The sequence below is a fragment of the Panthera uncia genome (genome assembly GCF_023721935.1).
Source record: "Panthera uncia isolate 11264 chromosome A3 unlocalized genomic scaffold, Puncia_PCG_1.0 HiC_scaffold_11, whole genome shotgun sequence".
Classification (NCBI taxonomy): Eukaryota; Metazoa; Chordata; class Mammalia; order Carnivora; family Felidae; genus Panthera; species Panthera uncia.
The window spans coordinates 83490555-83504309 of record NW_026057578.1 but is presented as its reverse complement, the minus strand read 5'-3'; the positions used below and the strand labels follow the sequence as shown (position 1 = coordinate 83504309).

Below are 13755 nucleotides of genomic sequence, written 5' to 3'. Positions count from 1 at the left end.
TAAATTTGGATTAGCAAATAACAAAAGATAATGAATTTACTATCAAATATACTTTTTTTTTTTAACGTTTATTTGGTTTTGAGGGACAGAGACAGACTGTGAGTGGGGGAGGGGCAGAGAGAGAGAGAGAGAGACACAGAATCCAAAGCAGGCACCAGGCTCCAACCTGTCAGCATAGGCCCCGACGTGGGGCTTGAACTCATGAACTGTGAGATCATGACATGAGCCGAAGTCGGATGCTCAACCGACTGAACCACCCAGGCACCCCTCAAATATACTTTTTTAACAATGATTTATGCTTGTTGCAAAACACTGTGTTCTTTCAATTATAGAGATCATGTTGTAGATTCATTACAATGAGAACACTTATAGTTGATAACTAATACACTTCTTTACATCATCCCTCTTAGAAGGTATTATAATTTTAAAAATTAGAAGTAGGTCATTGGCTTCCAAAAAACAAGGCACCGACTTTTTCATTTGCATAATACATACCTGCCTTAAGTTTTGTAAATCTAAGTTAATGTATGTGAGTTTGACTTTACAGTTTTGTACTAAACTGACTGAAGATGGACTCTATTCATTTGTGTGTGTGTGTGTGTGTGTGTGTGTGTACACACACACTAAGGTTAGTGCTTAATTTAACAAACGAGAACAGGAATAATGCACTGCATTAAATCCTATTACACACCAGAGGAAATGAATGTGTCAGAGGCAGACGCAGCAATCACTAGGTTATATTAGATATTAAGTATCTAATGTTCTAATTCAGACAAGTACCTTAACCTAATCAAAAACATTAAACTGAGCAAGTCTTCTGACAGACTGTAGTAAACAGCTCAAAAGGAATAAATCGGATTAAATGGGCAAGATACTTAAAACAACATCAACTAGTTCTTTTTGTGAGGTTTAAAAAAGTAGAATGTCAAACAAAATTTTAGTAATGCCTGTTGTCTAGAAAAGAGTAAAATTTAATAATTAAGTATCTTTTTAAATTATCTATTTATTAAAGTGTATTTATTTTGAGAGAGAGAGAGCAAGAGAGAGCACACGAGTGGGGAAGGGGCAGAGAGAGAGGGAGAGAGAGAGAATCCCAAGCAGGCTCTGTACTATCTAAAGCCTGATGCAGGGCCTCAACTCACGAACCATGAGCTCATGACCTGAGCCCAAATCAAAAGGCGAACACTTAACTGAGCCACCCAGGGGCCCCTATATCTTTTTTTAAACATCAACCTCTTATATAGGCTTTAGGAATCTTTATTTTTACTGTAGTATGCATTTAATATGTGATTCATACTGGTTTTTCTGTTTTACTCATGGGATAGAAATGGTTGAAAATGACATATACCCATATATGTACATTTTGGTGTTTTCATATTTGCTCTATCATGATAAAAACTTTGGCTGCAGACAACAATACTTAGAAATACAATACAATACCATATAACTTTAGGTAGCTGACATAATATTATAAGACTAATATTATTTAGCCTTATACACTAAGATTATTTAGTGTATTATATGCAGTTGAATATCAGAAAGAGAAACTGACTTGCACACATTCAAGGAATTAGAAGGAAAAACTAGAAAGCAAAAAGAAAAAAAAAATCAACCTAGTATTTCACTTGAGAGACTGATTGTTTTTACTTGAGGATAATTCTTATCCTGTTTTGTGAAGGCAAATTTTCAAAGATTGAAAAGCAAACAAAGATGTTTCAGCTTGTAAATTTCATCTCCCAAATGTAGGCTTATCACAGCTCTACTTTCAGAAAACATACATATATAATTTTCTAAATGTAATAATTTCTGGCTGATTTTTGTGGGTTATTTTATGATCTGTGAGACTTCAATATTTTTCTTCTGTGGCTCTAGGAAAAAATCTAGCACGCATTTACATAAAAACTTGCTTTCAAGCAAACTAAATTAGAACATTTTATCATTCTGATACAGTAGGCTTCTATTCCAGCATTGTAAAAGTAAGGAGCCCTGAGACGGTGCCGCTCCTGCCTGAGGTATCACGTCAGCAAAACAACATTTAGATAATGCTCATGTCTCTATAAATGCTCTGCTTGACCACAAACACAATATATCCAGTCTGCCAATCCCCAAATGCCATACCAACTCTGTCTGGGCTCTATACTTATTTCCTTGTTTCTTCTCACCTCAAATAAGGTTGACTAAGTGGCCCCAGCCAATCAGATATTTTCAATTTTTCTCTTCCTTGTTCTTTATTCTTTATCCTCTAAAAGCTTCCCACCTTCCAACCCATTTTGTAGTTCTCTGAATGGAGACCATCTGCTTCATGAAGTGTTAAATAAAATTTGTTTGTATTACCTACTTGTCTTCTTTAATCATTTTTAATAGCACTAAATGGTATACAGCTTAACAATGATACACTCCTGAAAATCAAGACTGTTAAAGAGTAAATTGCAAAACTAAAGTGATGTTATATTATGATAAATGACATATTTACTACATCGTCTTTTTGCCTAATAGTAATAATGTGACCAGAAAAAGTATATAAATATATATCATGCTTCAGTAACTAGGCGTGATCCAAAAAATTTTTGTTGATCCAACAAACTTACAATTTCTTCAAAGTACCTTATCTGGAGTTTTTTTTTTCCAAGTCCAAAATAATACTTTGCCATTTGAATAAAACATAACCACTACTGGGGCTCCTGGGTGGCTCAACTGGTTAAGCGTTCGACTCTTGGTCTCAGCTCAGGTCTTGATCTCAGGGTTGTGAGTTCAAGTCATGTGCTGGGTGTGGAGTCTACTTAAAACTTTAGAAAGCTATGCATTACAATGGTGGAGTCAGGCCATGCCAAGAGAAATGCTGGAGCAGAGGAGAGAAGAAAGAAACTTGGTTTTGATCTCACTGGCTTTGGAGTCTTAGGTAACTCACTTAACCTTTCTTAGTTCCCATTCCCTTATTTGTAAAATAGTAGTCAGAGTAAGCAATCAGATCTAACATTCTCCAAGAGTCTCTCTGTACTGTAATTAAAATTAACAAGGGAAAAAAAAATCTTCAGATTTTATCTCTAAGTTAAATCAAGACACCAAGCAGCTCAACAGATGAAAAAAATACACTCTGTGAATATATAAATATATTTAGACATAGATCTGGAAGTTTCTATTAGCATATGTGGATCACTGGCATTGGAGTATTTTCTCTTGACTACTCTCTCCTCTGACCTCTCTTAAAGAGACCGATGACATGAAGGTAGCAATTTTTGACACTATTTTTGACAGTATTTGACATTTGATTATTCTTAAGAAGGTTTTGTATTTTATGTTCATTCTTCTCAAGAATAGGCACATTTGGATTTTGAGAAGGATATAGAACATCATCACAGGCCAATACTCTTAAGAAGTAGGAAAAAACTGACAAACTATAAAAATTATTTTTATGAGGGAACTGTGGGAACAATGAGAATTTTGGACTATTTAAATTCCACAGAGAAAAAACCCTTCCAAGGTTATCTGACAATCACTGGCTGTTTTATTCCCTAGAGGTCTTTACCAATTCTTAGTGTGGGCTGAATAATAAGATTTGAGTCACCTGGAGGCACTCTAGTTGAGAGAAGATAAACGAGTAGAGCTTTTCATGGCCTCACAGGGTTGTCATGACACCTTGAAAACTAAAAGAACCCCAAACACAAGGCTGATTCTTTCTTTAAAAAAAAAAAAAAAAAAAGAATCATTTATTCTTTAAAAAAAAAATAAACTTTTTTTTTTTTTTTTTTTTTTTTTTTTTTTTGAGAGACACAGAGAGACAGAGCACAAGCTGGGGAGGGGCAGAGAGAGAAGGAGACACAGAATCTGAAGCAGGCTCTGGGCTGTCAGCACAGAGCCTGACGCAGGGCTCGAACTCACAGAGTGTGAGATCATGATCTGAGCCAAAGTCGGACGCTTAACCGAAGGAGCCACCCAGGCGCCCCAAGGCTGATTCTTCCTAAGAAACATTTTCTAAGTTCCTGGGAAGTATGAGAGGTTTAAGGTCTGTGTCTGAAACTTCAAAAAGGCAGAATGAAATCTCTAATTCATGTTGTGCTTCACAGATAAAGTCCCACGAGGGAGAAGGGATTGGCAACAAACACATAACTAGTCTCCCCTCAAGAAACATGTCAGAATTTAGGATGCATGGGGTGGTGGTAGCCTAATTGGCTAAGCTCAAAATCTCCAAAGGGAAGTTTCAGAGCTGAGAAGACAGAAACCTGCTTTTCCATCAAAAGTCTAGAAAAGTTATGCCAAAGGAACAGGGACAAACCAAAGGCAGACTGAGTTTTATTAAAATATCAACCTAGGTATTACTTATCTAAATCTCTAACTGGACAGAGATGACTAGCTCCTACCCAAACAGAGGGGGGCCCTCACTGATGAAAGATAACATGCACAAAATGCAATATCTGCAATTATGAACTTTTTGGATAGGTTTATTAGCAGACTAGACACAAAAGAAGAGAGAATTACTAAACTCTAAGACAATCAATAGCAAATATCCAATCTGAAGCACAGAAGTGTAAAAAAAAAAAAAAGAATGGAAATAATAAAACAATGTATAAGAGACATATGGGGCATGCTTAATTAGAGTAGAAGAATGAGACAGGACAGAGAATGGGGCAGAGTAATATCTGAGAAACTAGGTAACAGCTAAGCAATCTCCTCAAACTAACGAAGACATCAACCTTCAAAAAAGTTCAGTGAACCCCAAATAGGATAAATGTAAAAAAAATCATATCTAGAAACACATTATTAAACTGTTGAAAGTAAAAGCAATGAAGGGAACCTGGGTGGCTCAGTCAGTAGAACATGTGACTCTTGATCAACTTTTAACAGAATCTATGGATGCAAGAGTCAATGGAACAACATCTTCAAAGTGCTGAAAGAAAACAGAACCGTCAAGTCAAATTCTACACCCAGTGAAGAGTCATCAATCAAACAATCAATCAATCAGGACATTTTCAGACCCATCAAAGCTGAAAGAATCTTCTTCCATAAGATTTTCACTAAAGAAATATGAAAAGAAGTTCCTACAACTAAGAAAATTGTCCCAGATAAAAAGATAAAACTTCAGAAATAAATGAAGACTACCCAAAATGATAAATACGTCAATAAATGGAAGTGAATGCTAATGCTTAAAACTTAAGAAAATAATAGCAATGCCTTACAAGTTGACACATGTAGAGGTGGAAATATATGACAGCAATATTTTTTCAAAAAGGGCAAAAGAGAAAGTAAATGAATTTAAATTGACTCGTAGGATTACTGTTCTCTTTGGGAAGTGGTAAAAGAACCAACTGTATAGTAGACTGTAATAAGTCAATGATGCCTATTAAAATCAAATGTAAGTAATGAAGAAAGAAAAAAAGAATATAGAACTAAAAAGTTAATGGAGGAAAAAAATGGAATGAAAAACACTTGATCAATCCAAAAGAGGTCAGGAAAAGAATAAAGGAACAAGGAACATGTGGGACAAGTAGAAAACAAATAGTGAAATGATAAAATTAAACTTAAAAATATCTATAATTAGGGGCACCTGGATGGCTCAGTCAGTTAAGCGTCTAAGTCTTGATTTGGGCTCAGGTCATGATCTCACTGTTGTGTGACTGAGCCATGTGTTGGGCTCTGCCCTGGGTGAGGAGCCTGCTTGAGTCTCTGTCTCCCTCCCCCTCTGCCCCTCCCGTTTGCGTGTTCTCTCCCTCTCAAAACACACACACACACACACACACACACACACACACACACACACAGCAACTGTATTCAATGTAATTGGACAAGCAATCCACTGAAAAAGCAGACTGTCAGACTGGATTAAAAATAAAACCAGTGAACCAATTATATGTCATTTGCAAGAGACAGGCTTTAAATATAAGGACAGAGGGGGGCACCTGGGTGGCTCAGTTGGTTAGGTGTCCGACTTTGACTCAGGTCATGATCTCACAGTTCGTGAGTTCAAGCCCCGTGTTGGGCTCTGTGCTGACAGCTCAGAGCCTGGAGCCTGTTTCTGATTCTGTGTCTCCCTCTCTCTCTGCCCCTTCTCTGCACGTGCTCTGTCTCTCTCTGTCTCTCAAAAATAAATAAACATTAAAAATTTTGTAAAAAATAAAATAAAAAGTAAATAAACATAAGGACACATGTTGAAAGTAGAAGGATGACAAATGACATCACACAAACACTAAGCAATGAAAGCTGGAGTGGCTATATTATATTACACAAAATAGAAGTTCTACTTCTGGTAATGACAGAGGAGATCATATCAGACTAAACCTCCCGCAGGTAACAATTATACTCTGTTAAAAATATAAAAACAATAATCTGGGGGTGCCTGGGTGGTTTGGTTAATTAAGTGTCCGACTCTTAATTCAGTTCAGGTCATGATCTCAGGGTTCATGGGTTCGAGCCCCATGTCGGGTTCTGTGCTGACAGCATGGAGTCTGCTTGGAATTCTCTTTTTCCCCCTCTCTCTTCCTTTCCCTCACTTGCTCGTGCTCTCTCTCTTTCTGTCTCTCTCTCCAAAATTAAATAAATAACCTTAAAAAAAAACAAACAAACCATAATCTTAAGCCAATGGAAAGCTACCAAAAGCAGAGGGGAGTCAATACATGGAAAAAGGGAGCAGCTTGAGTGAGTTTCCCATTTTTATGGCTTTTCCACTGAGGACAGACCACAGGTGGTACATTAATTAAAACTGACAGAATTAAGAGAAGAAGTAGACAAACCCACAATTACAGTGGAGATTCTCACATCCTTTTCTCAGTAACTGATAGAACAACTACAGAAAAAAATCAGCAAAGATAATAAATACATGAACAACACTATAACTACCTGTCCAAATTGACACTTACAGAACCTTATTCCCCCAAATCACAGCATATATAAGTGCACATAATATGTTCAACAAAAACAGACCATATGCTGAGCCAAAACCAAATTTCAATACATTATAAATTCTAAAAAATGTATGACCACAACAAAACTAAATTATAAATTAATAATAATAGTATATCAAGAGCAACCCCTAAACATTTGTAAGTATTAGACAAAGGAGACTTTATAGCAAGAAGCATTTTAGAGACTAAGAGGGACATGATATTCATAGGACCAGGCAACTTTTACAATTTTTAGAACTGATATCTGATCAAGTCTCTAGCTCTAAATACCAATTATTAGGAAATACAGGAAAACATAATAAATGACAATTTGGTAATGCAGTCAGCAAAATCCAGACAATCAGACACTCCTAAGAAAAAATGGTTAGCTTTCTTCAACAAATACATTCAAGGAAAAAAAAGGAAGAGGAACGTATTGATTAAATAACTTAAGAAACACGGCTGCCTTTCGCCATATATGGACCTTAACTAGCTCCTAAATCAAAGAAGAAAAAAAGAGAGAGAGAGAGAGAGTGAGACAGACTATAAGAGAACTGGGATACCTGATAGGATCTAAATGATATTTATTTAATAATGGTGTTGTAGTACATTTTTATAAAGTCTTTATCTTTTAGTGATATACCCTAAGATACCTATGAATAAAATGGGATGAAAAGATACAACATCAAGGATTAACTTCAAAATAATCTAGGGGTAGGGATAGCAGGTGGAGGAGAGGGAAGTATAGAGGCAACAATATTGGCGAATACTTGAAAATAAATTATGGCTTCATTGGAACTTGTTCTACATTTCCCCCACTTATGGATATGAATAAAATTCTATATTACAAAAGTTCCCTAAAATATTCCCTAAAGTTCCCTAAAAAGGAAAAGGAATATCACCATGGCACCATGAGCTGTGAAAGGTATTTTATTCTAAAGACAGATAGATAGTCAGACAGACAGACACACATTTCTTCTACAAGTCATCTCACTCAACATTGTTTCATCAGTACTTGGCATTTAATGATTCTTTGGGAAATATCTGTTGAATGAATAAAAGGGAGCAAGGAATTAGTTACTTCAAGGGTGTGTGTGTGTGTCTGTGTGGGCATGTATGCACATGTGTGTACATGCTTGTGTGAAATTTCCCTAATTAATAATGATACTGAGTACTTTTTCATAAGTTTATTCACTATTTGGATTTCCTTTTGGACAAAAAGCCTGTACATGTCACTAAGAGAAAAACAGTAGCAATTGGTTAAGTCCTCTTTCTGTACTCTGGATATACACCAACTATCAATTATGTGGTTGCAATTTTTTTTTTCTCATTTTGTAGCTTATCTTCACTTAATAGTGTCTACTGATGTATAAAAAAAAATCTTAATTTTAATGTAGTCAAATAATTAAATGTCTTCCATTTTAGTTATTGCTTTTTTATCTTGTTCTAGAAAACAATTCCTAGTCTGGGACTATGAAATAATGTTCTTACACATATCTTTAAAGCTTTATTGTTTTTTTCTTTCACGTTTTAGTTCTATGATCCATCTGGAATCCAGTTTTTGACTATGGTGTGAATTAGGATTCCAATTTTCTCTCTCTAAATAGATACCCTTATCGCAATAAACTTAATTTTAAACTGTCATACTTTTATCAATGCCTGCAATGCCCCTCTTCATAAATATGTCACCTGCATATGCAGAGGTCTGCAAGATGTTCTGCTGGAATGAAACAAAGCAATTTTCAAATAATAAGGCATAAGCTTTCTGATTTTTCTTTCTAGCCTCAGAGGATTATCCTGCATTCCAACTGAAAACCACAATCATAGAAACAGTAACAACTTCAAATAGAACTGTAGGTTCTGTAAACTGTTCCAAATTTATCTAAGAAAGATAGCTGTTTGGAATTAAAGCTCTCTAAGATTGGAATCACTACTACTTTCTTTGGTAGTTTGATTTATTTCTAGTTCATTCATTCATTAAACAAAGTTGCAGACACAAGGATAAAATAGTCCTTGCTGTTGAGAAACTTATTGTCTGGAGGAGATGCCATTCCAGTAAAGAAACAAATGCAATCTCATAAGGTAAATTCTACTGTGCATGACACAGACAGGCAAAAGATGCTATGAAAGGAAAGAGAAGAAGGCACTCTTCTATGAGGATCGAGTTTCCTGTGTTGGCAAGAATGGTGGAGTGGCAGGAGTTGAGGAAGGCAGAGATAACATCCTGAATTGATTTATGTCACACTAAGGAGTCTGGATAGAGTGTACAATGGGGTAGCATCGACAGCTTTTCAAATACCTGATTTGCGTTTTGGAAAGTTAGAAATGAGGAACAAATTCAGGCACTTACTAGGTTAATAACTTCAACAATTTATGTTTATCTAAAAGAAACATTATAATCCTACTTTTGAACAAAATGAAAAGCTGCTATCTATGGACGTTTAAAGAGTAAAAGGCTTGAAGTGAGAAGTTGTCTGCAATTGCTTCTGAACATAGAACAGAGATTAAGGAGAAAAGGAATACAGCTAACATTTCAAGTGTACATACCTATAGCAAGATGCTCCATAGGGACATTCAGGCCGCTCATCAGCCTCATCTTGACACGTGACCTGTATGCCTCCATAATCACTATCTCCAGGGTGACTGAAGTGTTGAAAATGGACAGGATTCTTCCTAGGAGGGTGGCAAATATACAGAAAAAATAATTAATAGGGTGTACTAGAGTTCTAGATATACTACAAAAAATAATTTGTAAGATATGGCAGGAAACCAAGCAATACACATCTAATTATTCCAGAAATTGAATCAATGAGCTACATTGTTAAAAACAAAACTCATGACATCTACTCAGTACAGAGCTCTCCTGGTCCCAAAACAAAGTATCATGGTGATTCACAAACACAAGTAGAAAAATATAAAGAAAAAAGCACCAGCAGAATGCCTTAAACACAACTTACAATTCTCGATAGTTACATTATATACTACAACTGTTTATGAAGTCATCTTTCTAATATCTAAATAAGACATTACATAAGCAAGTGTTTAGGTCCAGGTGATTAAATTCTCAAGTCTGGACTGCCTAGTTCATGTCCTTGCATTAATCAGCATGTCTACATAGGAAACATTTAATTCCCTCACAGTATCTTGAAAGTCTCTAGCAGGATTTGCAGGAATGAATACTGAGACAGTGCAAACCAGTAGAAACATGATAAAGCTCCTAAACTTTAGGCCAATGTATTTTATTAGGCTTTTAACACACACGTACCACATAGCTACATGCTATGGAAACAACAGAATTTCGTGCTACCTGTAATTTCATTTTACCTGTAGCAGTTTGCCCCATACATACAGGATGTCCTCTTGATCTTGTTTTCTTCAGAACCTTGTGGAACTGAATCAGTTGCCTTTGCATGCAAAGTTTCAGGATTGGAGAGATCAGAACTGGACTCAGGAGGAGATCCTTGAGACTCCTCGTGGAAGGACTTGTCCTGGGCAGTCAAGTAACCCTCAGAACTTGCCTTCTTTATCTTGCCTTCTTTACCTCGTGTTCCTTTCATAATAATCTTATGTTCAGGAACCTTACCACGTTCCTCTATTGGGATTTCACTTCTTTGTGTATTAGCCTTCTTATTATTTACTTCTGCATTATTTAATATGATTGCAGAAGATGACTGCGGCATTTCCTACAAGGTAAATCAGAAAGAAGATACTAGAAATAAATGAAACGTACTTTAAAAGAAATATGTAAACTTAATAAAAGGCATGAAATTGCAAGATTCATTCAATATTATATTTTTTAAACTTCAAGATTCACATTTTAAAATTATTTAAAATGCTGTTTTCCATGTCTCTAATTTGGTAGCTTTAAAACAATCTACAGTTATTAGAAAAGGAATATACAGCTGTATCAAACCTTTACAATTATGTCAAACATTCACTGAAAAATAACCAGAAAAATACAAATGAAACATAAGAAAATACAACTTTGCTTCCAATTGAACATAATCTTTCCCCCCAAAACTACTAGTCTTTTAAATTCCCCATTCAATAATGTGTCATGCTCTTAACTTGAACTGTCTTTATAATTTCTAAGTTATTGCAATACTTTATTTCTGCCCTCTAAATATAATCATGACTTTTTTCCTTTAGCTAAAATAAAACTGCTCCTCCCTCACAGAAAAATTGGTATGAAGGTGTGTCATGAAAGACTCAGAAAATAAATATGACTCCCTTGAAGTGGTCTGAACAAAAGTTTCAGTTTAACCAAAGGGTGTTTTGAACCAAGTAAATATTCTCATTAGCACTGCAGAACCTTTTTAATCTGTACTTACCACCAGGAACATTAAACCTAGTCATATCCTATTAAAAACAACTTTTTAATTACTTATACATCCTGTGGAGTGGAAACATTGTCAGATAAACTTCGGTCTTGCTGGTAACCACTTCTAGGATGTGATGACAACATAACAGGTATATATGAAGGTTCACACCAATTTATAACCAAGGACTCATGTATGCTGGCCTGCCATCTGGAGAAAGCTGGTTTTAATATTACTTAATAGCCAATGGCTCAAATTTCCTGAGAAGATACTAATTAGCATGACTTTTTTGGGACTAATTACTTAAATGTTTTGATAGTCTTTTCTTTTTTAAGAAACATAGTATGTAACTTTAAAATGCAATCCAAACTGACTAAAGACCTTGCAAAAGGAACCTAGTTCTTATGTTTCTTGTATAATAATAAACAACCCATGGGAAAGGCAATTGTTTGGGTACCTCTTGGAGCTGACCCTCAGCTGGTGGCATTCATGCCACACCTGTCTATAACACACACTCTTTTCTCCCAAGCTGCTCAGTTACAACCCAATCTCCTCTCCCTCCAGTACAGGACCAACTGACAAATGCCAGAGACTAGAACTCTGGGGTGGGAATGGGGCAATCCTGCCCCACCTCCCCACTTGGCAGTTCCCCACTGGGTCAACTCACCAATTTTCTTTCTCCCCGTTTAAGTAGAAGCAGGGCAGGTTAGCAGATGTTCAATAAAATGCCAGTCTCTTATTCCCTGTTGGCATCTCTAAATTCCACAATGAATTCTCCTGCACTTTGGGTTTTCAAAAGAGAGAACATAACGTCTCCCTACAAACACAGCACTCCCTAAATCTTAAAATTTTCTGGCCTCTCAGTTCTGTTTGTATAAAGCCTGGGGGTTGGGTAGTGGACACTTCTCAAATCTTTCAATAAGCTTCACAAGGAAAGGCCTGGCTACCACTGCTGGGGGCTCCTTTCAAACATGAGATACCTACACTTAGTACTTTTGTCCCCAGCTCTGGGCCTCAGCAGCAGTTCTCAGATGATAGAGGGGAAAAAATCCCACTCAACATCCTGTCAGTCATGATAGGGAAAAAAAAGGACACAACTGGGGAAGTAGTTAAATAAATTAGAATCCATTTTTACCATGAAACACCGTGCAGAGGTGGAAAATGAATAGATCTCTCTATATATGTATCTAAGGATTTTTAAATTAAAAATTAAATATATGTACACACACACACACACACACACACACATATATATATAGTTATGATTCCATTTAGCTTTAAAAAAAAACCCTATATACCTATGTGTATACTTACTTGTACAAATCCAAATAAAAGGTTTAGAAGGATACAAACCAAAATATTAGTAAGGCCAATGGGACTGAAGGATAAGGCAAATCAAGATTTTCACTTTATACTCCACATGCTCTGACATTCTATTTTTTGACAATAGCATGTATTTTTTGCCATTTAAAAAATAAAAAACAAACCAAAGAAAATGAAATATAAGATATGAAATGTTTAACATTATTTCAACTGTCCCCACTGTTTCTTAAATCTTCACAAAGAATAAGTTTAACATGATAATTTATTCTAAAAGAAAAAGGAGTGATAAAGACACAGATATCAATACTATGGATCAGGTGTTCTCAAATATATTTGAAGAGGCACAAAAGCTGGAATTCATAATGTTCTTTATGGAACTTCATGAAATATTGATACTCAGTAGACTTTTGGCATTCAAGAATTTAACATTCATGATTTCAATTATTTATAAATGATCCCCAAAATCCATTACATGCAGTAATTTGTAAGTTTGCTGAGACACAAATTCAACCTGTGCCAGTTACAGAGCTCAGGAGCCAGAGTCACTGAACTGGCGGGGGAGGGGATAGGAAAGATGGAAGGTACTCTGTACTTGGAAGAAGCAGAAGAAAGGCAGAGAGGTCCATGTGTTATAAGAACCCACACTGCTTATTTCTTAGATTTGATGAAAATATGAAGAATGAAATGTGGGAGGCTGAAGATTCATGATAGAGAACCCAGGTTCCCTTTGCTATAAAAATATACACTAGAGGCCTCAGGGATCAAGGAGCATGGAGTTAGTGTAAGGTGATCTTGGACTGGGAGGTGGTTGGAATGTACTATTAAGGCTATTAAAATAGTCTTGTTAATCCAGCATGCCCTCCCTTGCCCCTAAACCATCTGAAGTTTTAATGTACCAGAAGAGACAGGATAAAGAACTTCTTACCAATTCAAGTTCATTGAGGTAATTTGCTACCCTTGGAAAGAATGTCTGTATTAAGCTGCCTTAAAAGTCCTGCATTAGTCTTATTAGCACCCACATACTAAGGATTCAAAAATCCCAGCCTCCAGCGGCACCTGGGTGGCTCAATCGGTTAAACATCTAACTCTTTATTTCAGCTCAGGTTATGATCTCACACTTCATGAGTTTGAGTGCTACATTGGGCTCTGTGCTGACAGTGCAGAGCCTACTTGGGATTCTCTCTTTCTCTTTCTCTTTCTCTTTCTCTTTCTCTCTCTCTCTCTCTCTCTCCTTCTCT

At 36.1% G+C, this 13755-nt stretch overlaps 1 protein-coding gene across 1 annotated transcript in view; it reads right to left on the bottom strand.

The window, feature by feature from the left end:
- The window catches only part of APLF (aprataxin and PNKP like factor), an 82875-nt gene that overhangs the window by 20568 nt on the left and 48552 nt on the right, over nt 1-13755 (bottom strand). Inside the window, exons 7-8 of the mRNA XM_049651561.1 lie at nt 10200-10558; nt 9423-9548 (exon numbers count right to left, since the gene is read on the bottom strand). Coding sequence (XP_049507518.1) covers nt 9423-9548; nt 10200-10558 — 485 coding nt within the window. The remainder of the gene's footprint in view (nt 1-9422; nt 9549-10199; nt 10559-13755) is intronic.